This window comes from Corvus hawaiiensis, chromosome 22 (genome assembly GCF_020740725.1).
Source record: "Corvus hawaiiensis isolate bCorHaw1 chromosome 22, bCorHaw1.pri.cur, whole genome shotgun sequence".
NCBI lineage: Eukaryota > Metazoa > Chordata > Aves > Passeriformes > Corvidae > Corvus > Corvus hawaiiensis.
The window spans coordinates 1,299,363-1,319,443 of record NC_063234.1 but is presented as its reverse complement, the minus strand read 5'-3'; the positions used below and the strand labels follow the sequence as shown (position 1 = coordinate 1,319,443).

The window sequence follows — 20,081 nt, the reverse complement described above, 5'->3', positions numbered from 1 at the left end:
AAGCTGGTAGCAACTCAGGAGTTGCTCAAAATAGGATTTAAACTTCTGACCTTCCAGTTCTGGGAAGGCAGTGGTGAGGGGGGAGGAAAACAGTAGAGGTGGATGGGGAGTAGGGGAGAAGGTTATAAATCCCTTCATTCCTCCTCAAGCATCCAGAGAGACACAAGTGAGTTGTTCCCCACCAGCAAAAGATGAGGAGCTGAGCAGCTGAGGTGCAGGATGGACTCAAGTGAGCCCACAGAGCAGTTCTTCCCAGGAAAAAACACAGGAGTGATTGGAGCCAAACCCCTTTTGGCAGGAGAGCCCTGGCAGGTTAAGAGCAGGAAGGCACAGGCCCGGTGCTGGGTGAGGAGCTCTGCTCCCCCTGGCACCTGGGGGCTGCCCTTTATCTCCTCACCAAAGGCTGCACTGAGAATAAAAGCTGCCTGCCATGCACATGCTGGGCAGAAGGCCAACGGTCTTGCTCTTTCTCACTTTACAAACACGGCCTGTAGCACAGGAGATGCTAAATATCAAAGGGCATGGCTGGAACTGTCCTGCATTCTTGGCAGGGCCGCCAGGGAGAGGTTTAACACCTGGCTGCGAGGACATGAAATCCAAAGGAGGCTCCCTTAGCAATGCTGCCCCATTCCACATCCATTTGTGAAGCATTTCAGGTGGTTTGATTTGGGCTCCTCCTGATTGATTTCAGCTTGGCTGGGATTCATTTGATCACCACAGACTTTACCAATGCACACAGCAGCTCCTGACACGGCCAGGGAACTTGGCTGCCACTGTCAGGCTGAGCTGCCACCTGAACCTGCCCTCACTGCTGAGCACAGAGGAGGTTCTGATTTGCAATGATCTTTGTTGTGCCAAGATCCAGGCTGTGATTTGGACTGAAACATCTCAGCAGGGAGGTTCATGGTGTTAGTGACCAGGTCACATCCCCACAGTGTGATAACCACGACACGTTTGGGGCAGCGCAGCTCCTGCTAGAGCAGGTCTGGAGCAGCAGGAAGCCCCCACACCTCTCTCTGAACTCTCCCATTCTGTGCACCCCGTGCTCTGCCAGTGCAGCAGAGCCCAGCCCTGGCTGCCCAACACTGTCTGACAAGGCCATTGATCACCTCGGCACATCTGCCTGATAAATGACATCTCCAGGACAAGCCCTGACAGCCAATCTGGCACCCCCCAAAGGCTCCCTCTCAGAGCCTGGCACAGCCCAACCGAGGAAGCCAAGCAATCCAGAAGAAAACTCCTTGTGCCACCTCCCAGCCGCTGTGTGGAAGAAGAGGGCTGCTGAGAGCTGGGTGGTTATACTAAATATTATTGCATGGCTTGTGTATTTTTCAAGTTCAGGAGTGGAGGCCATCTAAAAGAAACAAATACTCCCAGCACAGCTGCCTTGTGTTTATATCCCCGTGTCCATAGAAGGCATCCCAGGCAGCGCTCGGAGGGAGGGGCACGGCGGCAGCAGGAGCGGTGCAGTCACACACGGCCACACAGCTGCCAGCAGCCCGGACAGGAATTCCCGGCCCGCATTCCCCCGGGACAGAAAAGTGCACACACGCACGGAGCAGCTCCCTCCAAAGGTCGGGGTCTCCCAGCCCCTAACGTGGAACAAGGAAAGTAAAACAGAGTTGGTGCCACTCTGCGCGGCCGGATAAAGCCAAAAGGTGCCCACCCAGGAGGGGGAAAGAGGGGGAAGCAGCAGCTGGAAAGTTTTGGCACAGGAATTTATATTTGCAAACCGAAAGAAACCCAAGGAAAGCCACAGCCCTGCAGTGCTGGGTGGGAGCAGGTGCCCCGGATCCCACCGGGCTCTCCCCCTATGAGGACGCCTCGGCTTCCCTGCTTGGGGAAGTCTCTGCTTTCCGCGAGCTCCTCAAGCAGGGATGCGCGAGGGTTGGATTCCTTTTTCCCGAGAATCTGCTGCCATCCTGTGGCAAATCCTGCAGCGGCACCCGGGCGCTCCCGGGGCACAGGGACAGCCCCGGCCACCCCTGGGGTGAGAGGGAGCGGGTCCGTGCCCGGGTCAGTGCCCCGGTCAGTGCCCCGGTCAGTGCCCCACTCTCCCATCACACCAAGAGCTGCAGTCGGGACAATTGTTTAGCTCAAGCCTACTCACATCCCCTGGTCCTCCTGGGGACGATGGCTCCTGTCATGCCACTGTCCTTCCCCTCCCGCCCCTCACCCCCAGGGGGGATGAGGGAGTTTCCCTGCCCAGGGCCGGCACTCCAGTAGCCAGAGGCATCCTAAAGGCGGCTTTGCCAAGTCCCTGCAGTCCCGCTGGGCACAGGAATGCACGCCAGGGCCATCAGCCAACAGTTCATGTTTACTTATTTGCACTCTTGTAAATAAAAATCAGCCAGACAAGCCCTGGAGGCTCAGCCAGACACAGAGTGTCTGTTCTACAGTACCCAGAGCTGGGTCTGGCACGGGTGAAAATCCACCGGGCAGTGCGTTAGACTGCTGATTAAAAAGGAGGAATCCCACACCCAGGGCTCTGAGGACAGAGCTGAGATGCCTGTTTAACATTCCTCAGCCGATAGGAGACGTCTTTGTAAGAGACCTGATCCATTACAAAGGCTTGGACAGAACAAGCAATAATGGAAGAAGGACGAGGCCAAATGTCGCTTTCCAAATGTCGCAGCCCAGGCTCAGCTCCTCCTCTGGGGTGTCCCAGAGAACAGGACTGTGGCCGTGCCACAGCCTGTGCAAACAAGCTCTTGTCTCACCGAGCTCTCACCTTCAGGATGCTGTGAGCGTTGCTCTCCATCACTCCAGGTAAATCCAGCTGACCCCGGCAGCGTCTCCTCCTTGGTGGGGCTCGTGCTCCCACCTGGCACAGGTCAGGAGCAGTGGAGAACAGCACTGGAGGGACTCCAGCATTCTCTCACTGCCTCCTCCAAGGCTCCACAGCACGGAACTACAGGACAGAACAGAAGGCGTAAATAGCCCCAGCAGCCCAGGTTCAAATCACACTGAAATTATGGCACTGCAGTTACAAATCCTGGAGCCATTAGGATTCAAGACTCTCAAAACCCTTTACTAAGTTCTCTTCCATCTCTATTGCACAAACACAAATAGTGGAAATCCATCTGTTCAAAGCTCTTTTGAAAGAACAAAGCTGTAATTTAGAGCCAGTAAGAACCTTTACCTCTGTTCAGTACACGGGGAAGACAAGGTAGAGCACCAGCAGCCCCGGGACTGGTGGCAGAACCAAACTGCACCTGGACAGATTGGCAGAGGCATCGCCCATCGGGGGACAGATTTATCCTTCAATGGGCCATTAAGTAATTTGTCACCAATGCCAAACTGCTACTGGAGAGAAATAAAAGCCTGGAGTTGCAGGCAGGATTACACAACCGAGCTCCATGGGCAGAGCAGTGAAAATTGCCATCAACACCTGCCTGTGCCCATTAGCCTCTGGCTGTTAGAACACACACTCAGCTTACCCCAAACTGAAGCCCAAGTCAAAAGGAAATTATATACAGACATATAAAGCCCCGCTCATGGGTGGTGCTGCCAGGAGATGCTCAGACAGAATTCACACTTCAATGTGGAGTACAAAAGATGTAAAAAAAGTTGTATTTTGCAGTTTGGTGTGGCTGCTCTTACCCGCTTTCCCTTTTAAGCAGACAGGAGGGGTGGGGTTAGAGAATGTCAAGCTCTGTCCAAGGTGTACAAGCAGATGTTTCTGCACTCGGGTGACTCAGAAAATCTCTCCCTCTATGTTGTGTTGAACCCCTTTACTCAACCCCAACCCAATCTAAGTCTGTCCCAGGCTCTGGGAGGAGCACTGGGAGTTCTCTGCTATTTCCTTGTGTCCCCCTACTGAGGCACCTTCGTTCTTTCCACCCTTTTCGCTCCAGACCCCAGGCTGTGACTCCCCCCAGCTGGAACCAGGCCTACACGATTTCTTCTCCTTCACGCTCCCTATTTCTCACTCCATCTGACACACCCGCTTAAAAAACAAACGTGGTCCTATCAGCCCAGAACAATACATTTCAAATAAGCATATAAAAGACCTTTTATTGACATGAATAAATTGATTGGGACCATTACTTCAGTAGCTGCTTCCCACAGAAAAAGCCTCTTAAAGGCAGCCTGAGGCAGGGCAGCAACATTTACATTTAGATGAAGGCATTTCTGTCACAACACCTGCCGACGGTTTCTGGCCCCAGGTACTGTCTCCAGAAGAAACCAGCGAAGCCAAGGAGCTTTGCTTTAAATAACAAAAAAGGAAAAGGGAGAATTTGTTTCTACAATCCTCCTGAATGCTGTAGTCTGGAATCACACAATGCACAGCAAAGGAATGTGGAAGCAGAGACATCACATCAGGGAGAACCTGCGAGGAGCTGGGCTGGAAAGCAGCTGTTTCTCCAGTGCGGAGTGCCGTGTTCTGTGTGCACCAAACAGCTCCGGAGGCTCCATCCCAGCTGTGCAGGGCTCCATCCCTCACACCCCGGCCCTGCACTGCACTCAGCGCTGCCGTGAAACACTGAGACACCAGCACAGACAGCGCGGGCTCTGCCTCCAGCCCTTGCTCACTTCGTTACATTCTGAGCCTGTGAAACACCTGGGGAACGAAAAGCTCAGTTCTTTGCTTCAGTACTGACCGTGGACAAAATCACAGCATGGTCAGTGTGAAATTGAGGACTGTGTGAGCCCTCTCATGGCGAAAATTAGCAGCACCCAGGGAATGAATGTATTTCAAAATGGACACTTTGACCATCACACTCCCTCTGTTAAACCTCAGCTTCCATTAATTGTCACGGACACTCCCTCTGTGGCAAACCCTCAGGATTATCAGGGGCTGGAGCTTTGCAGGGAAATTGGGTGGTGTGTTCCTTTACTCCTTTGCTACTGAGCATCCTCTTGCACTTCTCAAAACACTGCTACTGATGTCCATTTTATTTGCCACTCTATAAAAAGCATTAAGCTGTGAAGGAATGAACTAGAGAGAAGGATAAAAGTGACAGCTGGATGACACTAAAACAATCCAACTTAGAGGAAGGAAAAACCCCCCAGGGCATTTTGAAAGCTCAAATTCAGCCACGTTACCAGGGCAAGAACAGCAGATTCCTCACAAGTGCCCTGACTTTGTAATTAGGGTTCATCCCAACAAGCTGCAAGGCCAGAGAAATTTCCATCCTCCAGATTTGACTAATAGACTGTTATAAGCAGAACCAAGACCCCAGGCAAAGTGAAATACAACTCCCCTGACATCACACCGAGCTGTTTTCCAAGGCCAGCCCATCAATTTATCCCGTGATTTCTCTCCCTAACACACGTTCCCTGGTGCAGGGAACTGAACCTCACAGCCACAGCGAGACACAGGAGCACTCACAAGCAGCACCTCTGTGGAGGATGTCCCTTCTGGGCAACATTGCCACGGGTAAGGACACTGGACAAGTATTTAAAGAGCTAACAAATGGTGAAATGGAATTGCAACAGGATTCAGAAACTGGAAAGACACAACAAAGTCACCCAGAGTAACAGAACGGGCAACAGGACCAATCACTTCAATCTTTCCATGTCTTTGACAACTCCTGAGCTACCCAAGGGTGCTCTGGTGCTTGGGAAAGCACACTACTGCATTAATATTAATTAACAGGAAAGTTATTTGTGCTTACCATGAAGCCGGGCTTGAGTTAATGTCCAAAAATTTACATACTCTGACTTTAAAAACCTGAGATGCAGAAAACAACAATCAAACCCTGTCCTGGATGTGACTCCTACCTGCCAAGTGTCCTCCACTCATTAAGTGCTGTCTTATGGTGTCTTTTCCCTAGCCTTTCCCATTACTCATCTGACCAGAAAATGGATATGATCAATATTTATTGTGAAGACTCATTTCTCTCATTTGTGAGGCCCAAGGAAGACATGCTCATATTGTATCAGAAACCTGCACTGCATCAACATTCAGGCGTCACAGGTGACCATTCTAGAATTCAGTTTTGTAAAAACACCTGAGAGTTCATGCAGATTATTGTTTTGCCAGATTCCTTCACTGGGTATTTGTCTAGGGAGAAAGAGGGAAAAAGCAGCTGAATTTGCAAGGGCCAAGTTACCACTTCTACAGAGATCAGCATTTGCCAAGAACAAAAAAATAACCTGGCTAAATTGTCCACGTGGGATCTGTAGTTTGCATTATGTTGCTGTTATGTTTTGCTCCAGTTTGGTTTTGCAAAGTCAACACCACGAGAAAAATCAGGTTGAATTAAAGAAGCACACGAGCAGCACAGCAGATTGCAAAGGCTGACTTGGACATGCAGGGCCCCCTCAAAGGCTCTTCCCTCCTTCAGATCCCACCCTCAGGATGGACCCAACACAAACCCAGCAGGGCTTTTTCAGGCTCACAGGAACACAACCCAGGATTTTCATGCAGGATCATGCCTGGGACACAGGGATGAGCACCCGTGCAGCCACACAGCCAGAGGACAGAAAGCCCCTGGGTGAGGGCCTGGGCTGACCTGGGGACACAGGGGCACCACCGGGGAGGTGGGACTGAGGAGCACTGAGGGACAAGGAACCCCAAGGTTCTCTTCAGCCACCCCCAAACCCCTCCACCGCCCTCCTCTCACCTTCTCCGGGCACAGCAGGAAAAAGTCTCCACCTGAAGCCTTCACTCGGCTCTTCCAGAACCTTCTGGAATCCCTCAGGTGCTAGGCCCCGCCCCGCCCCACCCTGCCCTCCCCTCAGGGGCCTCAGAGCACTCCCAGCTCCCCCAAGCAGCTTTAGGGCTTCAAAAGTGCCAAAATCTCCCAACGAACACCACCTGAGTGGCCTCTCCTCCTCACCTGGCACTGCAACCCCTCACACCACCTGACTTTCCCTCGTCTCCTCGTTAAATCCCTGAACCAATCCAGGTGGGAAAAGCAGGTTCCCTGCCCATGGTGGGGACTGGAATGAGATGGTCTCTAAGGTCCCTTCCAACCCAACCCATTCCATGGCATTCTGAAGGGGATCCACGGCCTGGGAAGGATCAAATCCCATCCGTGCTGCCGGAGCCGACACGGCCTCACAGGAACTCGGGCAGTGTGCAGGCGACAAAGCCACACAACCGATGGCTTCCAGCTCCCACCCTGCCGTGGCACGACCCCATTAACACAGAGCCATAGTGGAAGAACTGCATTGTTCAATTCATCCAGTAGTAAAAATCCTCTGCAGCCCCGTCCCTGCGGAATGCATCATTTTAAGTCTGGAAACTTAGAACCTGTTAAGCAGGACAGGGCAGCTTGAGCCCACTCAAGTTCTACATTAAGTACAAGGAATTAAAAAAGAAATGTCAAAATAAATAGCACACGTTCAAGCCAGGCTCAAAAAAAGCACTTTCAGAAGCTATTTCCAGTAGACAAGAGCTGACCTTCCCCTCATAAAATGCCACGGGGTATAAATAGAGCAGCCTCTCATGCCATTTGTCATGAAGCCTCCTTATCGGCCTGCCCCAAGCACACTCCAACACCAGGACCCTCCTCTCACTGTGCCGAGAGCACCAATTACCCTGAACTGGAGCCAAAGCACCTATTTCTGAAAAATCACACAGCAAAACCCAAGCAGAACCAGACCCAAGAACGAACCTTCCCACCTCCCTTCTGAGAAACATTTATTCTGCTCTCTGTGCCCTCCCAACACCTCCCCGAGTTCTGGAGATGCTGATTATCACCAGCTCAAAGTCCTGAGCACTCACCAGTCATGCTGCAATCCCTGGTGGAGCCGCCACAGTGGACACAAACACAACTTGATGGAATTCAAAGGCAAATTTTAGCTTTCCAGAAGACAATGAACAGACAATGAGTTACTGTGCATCTCCCTCTCTGCAATTATCCCTTTGGAAGGCGCCTCTTGCCAGGTCTGGATCAGTTGTGTTCAACATGATTCTACTGGCACAAACAACATCTCTTAGGAAAAACAATTCCCAAAAATGCAGCTGCTGGGGTATACACAGTGTGTTATACTGAAAATGAGGCAGTAGAGCAGCAATGTGCCTCAAGGATGCAGAACTGGAACTGGACATGATGCTGGTGTTTGTGTATTAAAACCAAAATTATCTCAGAGAGGGAAAAAATAAAGCCAAGAAAAGACATGTTTGAACCAGACAAGGTGGCCATGCCAGCATCCCACACTATCCCAGATAAAAGTAACTCCTCTCCCACTAACAACAATCAAGAGACACATTCCACTTGCAGGCAAAACCTGGCTGCTGTAGTGTAGCTTGGTTTTATTTATGTCCACAAATATTTCAAAAAAATTACAAAATACTCAAATGGAGAGAACACAGAAGTCACGATTTCTGGGTTTCTACTCTGTTTACACTGTGTTATCCCATGGCAAACTACTCATATATACATTAAGCTTCAAGATATATATAAATGTAGCAGTCAGAATGTACACTCTGCTTTAACGGTGCAGTGAAACAAGCTCAACCATGACGACATAGAACAAGAGAGACGTTTCAAAAACACTAAAGCAAAATTCAAAAATTAACTTTCGGAACAGAGGAAAAATTAAGAGAGATTTCTTGAAAGAAAATCAGAAGGTCTGGGTTGTTTTTTAACGGGGCATCGAACACCGAGATGGCTTCAAGAGCCACTGCAGGTAAAGTTGTAGTTAATCATTGGGCTAAAATGGAAGAATTTCACTGCTTATTTGCTGAATGATGTGAACAAAAAAACCTCCCATAAATTATTAGAATGCTCTTCTGGGAAAAAAAAAATATATATCTGAATGAACAGCTTTAGAACAGACTGCAACTTCAGCTGAAAAATAAGGAATACAGAGAGGACCACTGGAGGGAATTAGCTTTTACTTTTTCTGAAGAACTATGGCTAAAAAACAGCAAGAGAAGGATCAGAAGAAACTGCCAAAGTGGCTGAACTTCTCCAAACTCCCCAATTCCACATGGTAAAAAAAAAAAAGGAGGGGAGAGATTGAACTGAAATGTGCCTAATGAGACCTTTAAAGCAAACTGAGGCACTCTGCTGAGCAGGCCCATCCTCCTGGCTGCTCAGCTGGGAGCAAAAACAAACCCTGTTCCTCCCATAAGGAAACCTTTCACCCCATCACTGCCCACAGCCACAGACAAGGGCTTCACCTCCCTCAATTCTGGACTGACCTCATGGTTCCCCACCTCAGAAACCCAACCTGTCCCTCCCAACACCTTCACCCAGAGTTAAACAAAGCAGCTGGACTGATTCAACACCACAGCAGGGCTTTAGCACTGAGAAATCTACAATGGAGGGCAGCAACAAGGGAAGATCAGCTTAAAAATCCCCTGCTCTCCCCTCTACTCTTGCCTTAGTGGGCCTGGAACACACATTTTTAACTGGTGAATTGTCTGACAGCAGCTCTGGGCTGAGCAGCAGGAGGTGGACGAGCACTGTGCCTGTAGCTGATTAACTACAACTTTATCAGACGTGGCTCAGTACAGTCCTAGGACACAACCATCACACTGAACAGGCTACAACAGCAGAGAGCACTCGTGAGTGGAGAGAGAGGATGGGGGGAGTTGTGCACCAGCAGAAATAAATGACCAGCAGATTCAGATGTCCATTGGTCGCGTCACCCTCTGCTCCAGCAAAGAAAAACCGTGGCAAAACTGGGGGAAAAAATGTAAAAAAACCTTCCTAGTAAGCAGAGCTGTCTCCATTAATGCTCACTGGCTCACTGCGTATTCCTCTCCTCTCCCCATCCAGGGAGTTACCCTGCAGGGACCGTGGTGCTGGGAGACAGTAAATGTTACTGTCCCTGGATCCCGTTCATCCCAGAGCAGTCAGTTCCTGAGGTACAGAACACTGGTGGCAGTTAAACAGTTTTTGCTTATAAAACCCAAACTTAAACAGTCAAAGAGAAAAACAGACTGGTTTTTGCAACACAACTTTAAGAACACTGAGTTGCCAAGTACACCTTTCTTAAGAACTTATCAAACAGCAGGCCAGGAAAAGCACGTCCTCCAAAAGTATGCACATGCATACAAAGCTCTGGCTGCACTAGTCTGAGCCATGGAACATCTTTAAAAAGAGATTTGTAGAAGAGATTATTTCTCTGAACTTTCTGCCCAAAGTCTAAGCCCAGTGTAGCTGGATTAAGTTTCAAAAGGTCACAGGAAAGAAGCGTTTTATGGCCACACTGAAAATGAACCGTTGAAGGCGGCATCAAAAGGGTCAGCGGGGTCCAAGGGACATCTGTGCTGCTGAGAAACCCAACTCAACAAAATCAGCTGCAGAACAGAGAGATGGAACACAAACAAAAACCCCTGAACAACCAAACCAACCAAAAAACCAAGAACAGAAACAGTCATTTGCAACATTATCCCTGCAAATCCCTTTAATGCTTATTGTTGATATCAAACCAAATTTCAAGCTTTTACCCATTTGAAATTATTGATACCCATCATTCCCTTTAATTAAAGGGATAATTATATATATATTTTTTATTAAAAAATCAACTCTGTATTCTGTCAATACCAGGTAGGAATTCACAATTTGTGATGTTACTGAAAATCAAGATAAACGTTTCTGGAGTTTGTTTTGTTTTGTTTCTCCCCTCTACCCAAAAAAAGTTATTTACAGACTTAAAAAGCCATGCTGCAGAACTGAGCTCTCTTTAAAATTATGAAGATTTCCTACAATGTATTAAAATAAAAGTAGATTTTTTATTATTATAGCACTTGGATTCAGAGCTTGTTATGTCACCTACTTGCAATCCTTGTTTTTTTTTTTTAATTACCTATAGATGCATTGAGTGTCCCTTCACGCACAGTGACTTGTGTTGTGAACCTGATTCTAGCACCTACTGAAAACAAACTAGTAAGATAAGAAAAGGAAAAAAAAAAAAAACCAAGATTGCAGGAAGTTCTCTGAATATTCCACACAGTCCTGTATTTCCAATAGGCTTCTGAATACGTTTTCATGCAGGGAGACCCACACCAGTCTTGAGAAATCTTCTCTACAAATGAACACTATGCTGATAAGTCTCTACTTGTTGGGTGGTTGCTTCTGTTTTAAATATATAAAGAAATCTTTATAAGATATTCTTTTCCTTTTGTAGCTCTTCTTGTATGTAAAAATGTTCCACTCCTTCCCAAGGACTGGGGTTTCCATAGCCAGCGTTACAAATAAATAATTTATTACAACTGTTTGTCGCCTTCTTTTTTCAGTCGACTGCAAGAGAAAGAAAACTCATTTTAACACAACAAAAGAGGTGTCAGACACTTGGGAAACAGCTCTGCCCTCCTGCTCGCCTCTGCAGGAACAGGGGCTGCAGGTTGTGAGCTCTAAGCACCAGCCCCAGGCACTGTCCCAGCACAGGGTACCCCCATATGTGAGCACGGTCACTGAACTCCTCCCGTTCTCCTCCATAAAGCTCTGCCCACCCTCCTCCACTGTTCTCATGGAAGAGGCAGAGATGTGGAAGCAGCAGTTGCAGCAAGTATCCCAATAAAAACCCCAATCAGAGGGGATTCTGCAAGAGGAGACTCAACCACTCTCATCTTGTGCCAGGAATTTGGACCTCGCTTCCCACCTGCCCAAATCAGGTCTCAGCACAGCTTCACCTGTAACTGCATCAGGGCTCAGCACACAGCAAGAAAGGTGAAAATTTGGAGGAAAAAAGAAGGAATGTGGAGAAATACGATGGAATTCCCAGGTCCCCAAAAGCCCTCATTGCACTCTCACCTGTAATAATCTTCCTGACTGGGTAGGTGCCCACCGTGCATGTGAGGGTGCCCGTGCAACCACTGCTGCTCCATTGCCAGTCTTTGCAGCTCTGCAGACTGGGCGTGCATGGCCTGCAGCTGGTGGGCTGCTGACATGGGAGGTGGAATGGCACCAGGCAGATCCCGAGGGTAGGGAGTACCTGGGAGACAGGGACCACGTTCACACTCTTGTTTGTCCCAACAAACCACCACAACCACCTGAAGTCACAGCTCAGCTCCCCCCACCAAGAAATGCTAAACCCCACAGGAAAAGATGACATTTCAGATCAAAGCCAACCCCTGCAAAGGACCATAAAATGCTCTCACCAAAGACTGGATGTCGGAGCATTTCATGCTCGTGAGGTGGCTGCCCTAGCAATGGGTTGGGGATGGTCCCGGGTGGGTAGGGAAAACGTGCCAAGTGGGGTCCAGCTGCTAAAGGATCCACCAGTGGATGAACAGGTCCTGCTGAGCCTGAGAGAGAAGGAGAGAAAGCATCCATCAGCTGCCTCAGACTGCAGAGTAAGCGCCAGGGAAAGGAATACAAAGCCAAACAACTTCCTCAGCTGCTGCACAGCAGAAATGTGGGGTCATTCTAGCCTCTATTCTTCCCCAGAGACACACAGGTTTTAACAGCCTTGAGCACCAGAGGAGCCACTTGGAGACACCCAAGAGCCCCTCACTGTATTTGAACCTGGCAAAGCACAAAGCCAAATTACTTCTCAAATACACACAGAGACTTGGCAGTGAACTGAGCTGGCTGTGTCTGCACCAGCCTCTCTCTGGACTGGGACAATGTACAAGCCATGTTTTTGTCCAGAACGAGTACCAGGGAAGCACCTAGACTTACCTGCACAGAGGTGCTCAGTGGCTGACTTACCTGGCAACAGAATCCTTGGACAGACCCGGCCTGTGTCACATTTCCTCTGCTGTCAGGGAAGGTTTGCAAACCTGCCTCCAACTGAGCCCACCTGTGACTTCTGCAGTGAGCCTCAGCCCCTGTCCACAGCCAAGAGCTTCAGGAATGCTGATACCCAGCACTACCATCTCCTACCTGCAACCCCCCAGCCCTTAAGAATCTCACAGCACCCTGCTGATTTCCTTGCTGTTGCAATCTGGCTTCTGCAACAGCACTCACATTCCCTCCAACTCCAAGAGAGAAGGCATCCCAGCACATTTAATGCACACTGCTCCAGGGCAAAGTATGCTACATTAGCTTGCACAAACTGCATTAGTAGCCAGACACTCTGACTTTTTTCCCCCCCCTTACTTGGCAGGTGCAGCACCTGGTGCCTGGCTTGCCATGTTCTCTCCTGCCTGTCACCAGAAAATCTGAAAATTTCTGCTAAGTGCCTCATCTCCAGGACTCCAGACCTCTAGAGGAGTAACCATGTATCTTGCTTTAGAAATGAGCAGGCACAGACTCATTTCTGAGACTATGAATTATTACCACTGTAAGGTGCTGCCCTAGGACAGCAGCACTGAAAAAAACCAACCCACAACAAACCAGCAAACCTTTCACAGTGAGAGTCTGAACGAAGACCACTGTGGTGTTACCATCCTGCATCACACCCACAAAAAGCACCTGCATTTCAGTTACCACACAACCACAACATGGACATGAAAACAGGGCTTTAGCAATCTGAGTTCCACGGTCAGAGTGGGCCTGTTCCGGGCAGACTAAACAGGGGGATGCTCCCTAGGGAAGTGCCCACCTGCCGGGGCTCACCTTGGTGTAGGGGGTCCTGCTGGTGTAGGTGTAGATGCGAGTGTATGTGTGAGTGTTGGTGGTGGTGGGGGGTGACGTTGAACATCTGCAGCCGCGCCAGGGGGTCGTTGGTGAGCGAGGCCATGCGCTCGGCGTGGATGCGCTCGGCCGCCAGCCTGTCCGGGTAGCTCATCTCCGGCCGCAGCTGCGGCCCCGCCAGCGCCAGTCTCTCTCTCTCCAGGGGGTTCAGCCCCGGGTGGAAGGAGGCGAAGGGGTGAGGCCCCGCCGTGGGTGGGATAGTCAGTGCCCCGTGCCTGGCGAAATGCTCCATGGGGTTGGTGGCCGGGTGCAGCGCGTCCAGCTCCGGGGGCTTCACCTCAAAGCCGGGCTTCATCCTCTCCCTCAGCTCCCGCTCGCGGATCTCGCGCTCGCGGATCTCGCGCTCGCGCAGCTCCCGCTCGCGGATGGCGGGATCCACGTTGTAGAGGCCGGGCATGTGGTAGGCCAGCAGCGGATCCGTGGGGTTGAGGGGCACGAAGAAGGGGTGGTTGCGGTTGGTCGGGGACATGACGTGGGGCCGCGCGTACTCGCTCAGCGTCCGTAGCGCCGGCGTGTCCGGCCCGATGTAGGGGGGCACCGCCGCGATGGTGGTCGGAGGGGGCTCGAAGGAAGGCCTCATGTGGGCTGGCCCGCTGAGCTGGGACTCGCCGAGACGGCCCTCGTGGGAGGAGCTGGACACCTTCTGCTGCACACAACAGGGAGAGATCTCCGTTCAGCACACTCGGCTTAGAGCACCTCAGACACACACACACCTCCCCTCTGTCTCAGCCCCTCTTCAGGAGACAGCACTCGTGGGCCTGCACCGTAGTGCAAGGGACACAAGGGCATTCATTGTATCTGCACAGTGTTCTCCTACTGCAAGTTAAATGTCAACACTTGGCCTAGTTCTCCCCAGCTGCTCTGGCTTCCCACACAACCAGACCAGGGGCAGAAACTCTGCATTTCCTTTTAAGAGAAGACAGCCCCAGGATGGTTGGGAGGTGCTCAGAACACACACACAGCTCCATGCTCAGAGACCCCTGACTGGACAGGATTGAAGTGCTCCTGGGGATCTGCATCCTGCAGTCACCATCCAGGTCAGATCCAGCCATCAATTCCCTTACCCAGCTCTGAACCAGAACCGAACTTACCGCAGCTCTTTCTGCTTCTCTCTCACGCTCACGCTCCCTCTCTCTTTCCTTCTCCTTTTCTTTTTCTCTTTCCCTCTCTTCCCTGGCTTTCTGCTCTGCTTCCCTTTTGGCCTTTTCGATGGCCTCTTCTCTCTTCTTGGCCAGTTTGGATCCTGCCAGAGGCATGAAGTACAGGTCTGCCCTGGAGCACGAATTGTAGCCACGGTCCAGGTGCTTGTAGAACCTGAAAGGAACACGAGAGAAAGAACTCAGCCCTGGGAAAGATGCAAGAGTCTGGGGATTTGGGAGCTGTATGTCCAAAATAAAAAATACCACTCTACCCTTAGACCAAACACTACCAGCTTCCCTGAAAGCCAGGAGAACGTTAATTGTACCATACTGGTCCACAGATAGTGGAGTATAAAAACAGGGAAAGCAGAGCACCGATGAAAGCTCCATACCTGGCTGACTGACTGGCGTGACTCGGGACATCCACCACCGTGGGCTCTGGGGATGGACTCCGGGGTGGAGGTGGAGGGCTCTCCGGCTCCTCAGCTTCATCTGGGACCTCCTCCTTGATCTGGATGGGTGGCAGCGTGCAGGCTGTCACCACGGGCACTGTCCCACTAGAAGCTGCTGATGTGGAGATGGGAGTCTGAAGAGGGATGCCAGGCACGGTGGGCGGCGTGGAAGTGGAGGGGCACGAAGGAGGCGTGATGGAAGGGGGGCCCCCGGGCACAAAGGGGTGCTGAGAGAAGGGGGGCTGGGAGGATACCTGATGGAGTCCAGAAGGGGGGTGGCTAGCAGGAGGGGGAAGGCTCTGGCTCTGGGTCAGAACAGGAGGCTGGGCTTGCGAGGACTGCAGTGGTTGGCTTTGAGGCATCAGCTGCAGGGGAGGAGGGTGTGCAGATGGAGGATGGTGAGTCGAGAGGGAGCTTAGAGGCTTCAGAGCGGGCGGTGGAGGCAAGTTGGAGTTCATGGAGAATGGAGACGGGCCAGAGAGATGGGGAGGGTGCTTGTGGGCCGGAGCAGTGGGGAGCTGCGGGATGGGGGTGGTAGGGGGAGGTTTGATGTGAGGCATGGCCATGGGGGCGGGGGGCAGCGGCTGCTCCCGCGGAGGCTGCGCCTGCTGCAGCGAGGTCGTGGTGGGCAGGACGGGCTGCGTCACCTGCAGAGCCGAGTGCGAGTGAGACGGGGCTTGTGTCTGGAGGGGCACCTGAGACTGAGCTGACTGAGCGGGCAGGGAGAAGGGCTGGGCAGGGCCGGGATGGGGCAGCAGGGGCTGCGCCTGCAGGCTGTGAGGGGCAGGCTGGGCCTGGCCGTGCAGCGGGGGCTGCGCGTGGGGCTGCGCCGGGGCCGGCGGCGGCTGGCTCTGGGACACGCTCAGGGGCTGCAGGGGTGGGTGGGGTGACGGGAGCCTCTGCGGGTGCAGAGCAGGGGCCTGCTGGATGTGCGAGTGAGGGGCGGCGGGGGCGGGGGGCTGGGGCTGGCCCGAGGGCTGGGGCGCTGGCGGTGACACCTGTGCGGGGGCTGGGGCAGCGCTGGACGCGGGCGGCAGCGCCGGCAGCGGGGCCGGCACCGGCGGCGTGGGAGCGGCGGCCTGGGCAGAGCCGCTCGGGGCCTGCAGCACCTGGGGCTGCGCCTGCAGCACTTGCTGCTGAGCCGAGGAATCCGAGTCGCTCTCATTGTCCTGGGGGCTGGGGATGCTGGGGGACGTGCTCCGGTTGTCCTGGTCGATGTCCTTGGGGTCACTGCTCCCCTCGTCGTTGACGCTGCGGCTGTCGGAGCTCTCGCCTTCGCCCTCTCCCTCCGAGGGGGAGTTCGGCCTGCTGATTTCCTGTGGGGAGAAGCAACAGTGACCACTGCGCCCAGGAAAAGCGCTGCAAGACATTCCCAGTGTGCCACGGATGGGATCAATCACACGTGCTGTGCAGACGCAGCTGCAGGCACTCTTTGAACCCCACAGGGCCTCTACAAGCACAGGAACACAAATATCCAAGGGAGGTGCACAGACAGCAGAGCCAGGATCCTTTCCAACGTGCCCAGGGGCAACAGGAACAAACTGAAATACAGAGTCCTGCTGAACACAGCAAAACACTTCTTCACTATGAGGGTCACCAGCAATGGAAAAGATTTGTCCTGCGACAATTCCAGTGGTGGTCTTCTAACTTGTCACAGAAGACAAAAACCCAAATTTAAATTTAAAAAAAACGTGGAGGAAGGAGGTGGAAAATAATCCAAGTGTACTCCTATACGGTTGGTATTGATAGCAAAAGGAAGAAAACCAACTTCTGGACTTACCCCGTGTATCACTCCACTGTTTTCAGCAGAAGGAACACATTATAACATTGGTCGCTTTCCAGCCACAGATTAAGTTACAATTTGCTGTGGCTTATATTGATTTCGTGTTTTTGGTTTGTTACCCCCTCCCCATCTCAAGCCATTCTCCTAAGAGGAAATACTCCTCCGTGGGACTCACTTGAGTTTTGGATTTTTTGGCATTGGACCTGTCAGGTTCTTCCGTGTCGGATGCTGCCTTTTCCCGCTGCCTCTTGGAGTTCTTGAGAGGAGAAGACACCTCTTCTTTTATCTTCTGCCACAAAGGACACAGAACACAACAGTTGCCAGTAGTGTAAATGCAAAAGAAAATTGAGTGTATGCCAGTGCCACTGTATTTAACACAAATTAAGGAGCAGGAGAACTCTGGAGTTGACATAGTATTTAAAAGCAATCAAATACACATCAAACTAGTAGGAAAAAGAAAGAGTGAATAAAGCATTCCTCATCTCAAGGGATATTTTAAACAGAGCTGTGCAGGACCAAACCCCATCAGGAACTCACAGCAGATCAACTGGGTCAGGTAACCCTTCTAACAGAGACCAACACCAGTTATTAACTGGTGCAGGACGGAGCAAGAATTTCTGCAGGAGACAGGATAAGACTCTTTCTGCTACATTAAAGTCTTGCTCTACTCTTGATATTTTGAGAGGAATATTTTTAGATCCCCTCAGATACTGGGCTAACAGGGAATAGCTATTCTGAGATTACTACCTTCTCCCATGGCCTGGAACAGCTCAGTGCGTCACATAATTACCTAACTTCAAATTCTGCCAAGTTTTCAGTTCTATAATGTGAAAACTTGCTCCATACTCCAGTTTTGACATTTTTAAAAAAAATATTTATTTTTAACTTGCAACTTTTCAATTCACACTGCTTAATGGTAAGCCTTCCTGCTTCATGTGGCTTTGCTTCTTTAGAGCTCTCTTGGAAAGGCATTTAATTCATTTAAACAGACTCAACTGTCAGCTTGCTCTGAACAATCAAGCAAATACACCTCCAGAAAAACAGTAGCAGAAGTAGACTCAATTACTAAATGTTCATACTCCTTTGTAAACAAAGATTAAGTACTACTTTAAAAAAAATCCCCAAAACTGTCTACTTGTCTCAAACACAGCATTTCTGATCTGCACTACTCCCCTGAGCTTAACGCTTGCATTTGCATCCGAAATGGAGGGATTACTTTCTCGTGAGAGCAGTAAGGTTATGTGGGGCTGCGTGAGAGGTTTGATCACTCACACCCCTCCCTGGCCAGGCACAAAGCAGCACTCGGCTGCACCACCACTCCACTCCTGCCTTATCCACACACAAAGGACTCTCCAGGTCACGGAGAGATTCCCCGGCCTCCTGTGATCTGCATTTCCTGACCTGCCCGAGAGGCCTCGGGTGTGCAGCCCCGACCAGGAGAGCCCGGTGGGAAGGCGTTACCTTGGTGGATTTCTTCACGGACTCGGCCTTGCTGTCGTTGCTGGAGGTGCTGGCGGCGCTGGGCGAGTTGCGGCCGCTGGAGCGAACGTCCTCGGCGATGGGGGAGGCGCGGCCATCGGGGCTGGCTGCCTGCTTCTTCCTGCCACTGCGTAGGGTCGACATCTGCGGGGAAAGCACAGCCGGGTCAGCACTGCCCAGCCTCCCCGAGTGCTCTGCCTTGGCAGGGGCACAGATAACGCACCCCTGGAAGAGCCTGACAGCAAAAACCTGGAGCATTTCACGTTGTTGCACTTCTTCCTTCAAAGCTCAACTGGACTCAAATGTGAAAGGAGGCAAACCCGTAATCCGTCTACTCAAAAACATTAATTAGCAGTGTCTGTTAGAAATGGCATTAGGAAGATGTTCCAATACACAGCACACACACAAGAGTGCATGAGGCAGGAGGACCCCCATGTTCCATCAGAAACAGTCCAGCTGTTGGCATTCAAGCAGCCAAGGCCAGGGTCTAAACCCCCAGCTCCACTGTGCTCCTCCTATGCAATAAGGGATCAGTAAAGTGCATTTCAAAAATTAATGCTGTTTCCCTGCCATTTTGGCAGTTTTTTTGACGACTGGGTACCAAAAAAAGCAATGGACCCAACACTCCCCAGGAGTGGAGCCTCACGAGATATTCAGAATCAATGGTCACATCATCATGATCAGAAAGATAAGAGCGGGAAGGGCAAGGAAAGAAATCTATCTGCTGTGTTCTATCAGCTAAACCCAACTCAAAGATAAATCACCCAGAGCTGCTGTCAGAGCCCTCACAAGTGCTGCGCTCCCAGGAAGGCTCCCGGTGCCTCACCCGAGCAAGAATGCAGTGAGACAGAGCACACCGACCACAAAGGCAAAACAGAGCTCTCTGTAGGGAAGAGGCTTTAACTCCAGTAACATGAGGAGACCACATGAACAGCATCTAATTTTTTAGAACTCTTCCCAAGGGCGTTAACTCTGACAGGACGCAGCTGCAAGGAGGGCACGCACCAGCACAGGATGTGTCACGCACTGTCAGTGCCCCCTTATGCTGATAGTCCGCTGCCAGTCACTACAGAGAAGTAACACAGTTTACAGAGACATTCCATCTCCTTTCTCCAGAGAAAGCCTCAGCAAAGCTCACCCTGGCACACACAAATGCAGCAGGAGCAGGCACAGCCCATGGCAAACCAGCCACTTTAGGGGTCTGGCTCCTTTCCCCCTCTGCATTAAAGACGGTTAAACCCACCGAGCCTCGACTCCGCCGTGTCCTCATGCTATGCTTCCCACTGAGTCCATCGTCTTCCTCTTTCACGGGCTTGAACATAAAGGGTGGGGGGTCCACGGGCTTCTCGATGGGCGGCAGCTCCCCGTATTTCTTGAAGTGAATCCGACAATCCGTGCACAGCAAAATGTTCTCTCGGCCGCCGTGGTGCCAGTCCTTGGAGGCTTGGGGCAGGGAAAGCAACAGCTCAGCAACTCACAGAGTACCCCAGCACAAACACACTGAATTATTAAAAAAGGTACAGCTACAAAAGCAGCTGCTTTTCTACGGGTAACAAAGTTGGAGATGTTTCTGGAAAACTTTGTCCTGTTCCAGTGCACATCCTCAATGTTCAATTTGCAAACTGTGGTTGTTTGCTTAAGAAACTACAGTTTTGAGGCACAGAAAGAAGCCTTATCTGCTCTACTGGGGAGCTAACAGGCAGCTGTTGTTCTCCAAAGCTGTGGTTTCTGCAAGAGA

General features: G+C 51.2%; 1 protein-coding gene and 2 long non-coding RNA genes across 9 annotated transcripts in view; 1 reads left to right on the top strand and 2 right to left on the bottom strand.

Moving 5' to 3' along the window:
• Positions 1–6,657, bottom strand: part of LOC125337106 — a 31,550-nt gene extending 24,893 nt beyond the window's left edge. The window contains exons 1-2 of the long non-coding RNA XR_007207960.1: positions 6,573–6,657; positions 2,732–2,911 (exon numbers count right to left, since the gene is read on the bottom strand). This is a non-coding gene — a long non-coding RNA (uncharacterized LOC125337106). The remainder of the gene's footprint in view (positions 1–2,731; positions 2,912–6,572) is intronic.
• On the top strand, positions 2,372–12,998 carry LOC125337107. Its single transcript, XR_007207962.1, has 3 exons — positions 2,372–2,384; positions 7,116–7,124; positions 12,922–12,998. It is a non-coding gene; the product is annotated as an uncharacterized LOC125337107 (long non-coding RNA).
• The window catches only part of RERE (arginine-glutamic acid dipeptide repeats), a 177,384-nt gene continuing 165,474 nt past the window's right edge, over positions 8,172–20,081 (bottom strand). For 5 of the 7 annotated variants that reach the window (XM_048326409.1, XM_048326411.1, XM_048326412.1 and 2 more), the window contains 9 exons: positions 19,587–19,786; positions 18,326–18,487; positions 17,040–17,153; positions 15,022–16,397; positions 14,582–14,804; positions 13,413–14,136; positions 12,011–12,157; positions 11,664–11,844; positions 8,172–11,150 (listed from right to left, as the gene is read on the bottom strand). In XM_048326409.1, the coding sequence (XP_048182366.1) occupies positions 11,117–11,150; positions 11,664–11,844; positions 12,011–12,157; positions 13,413–14,136; positions 14,582–14,804; positions 15,022–16,397; positions 17,040–17,153; positions 18,326–18,487; positions 19,587–19,786 (3,161 nt within the window). In that variant the 3' untranslated portion in view covers positions 8,172–11,116. The remainder of the gene's footprint in view (positions 11,151–11,663; positions 11,845–12,010; positions 12,158–13,412; positions 14,137–14,581; positions 14,805–15,021; positions 16,398–17,039; positions 17,154–18,325; positions 18,488–19,586; positions 19,787–20,081) is intronic. The other 2 variants (XM_048326414.1, XM_048326413.1) reach the window with 2 other exon arrangements.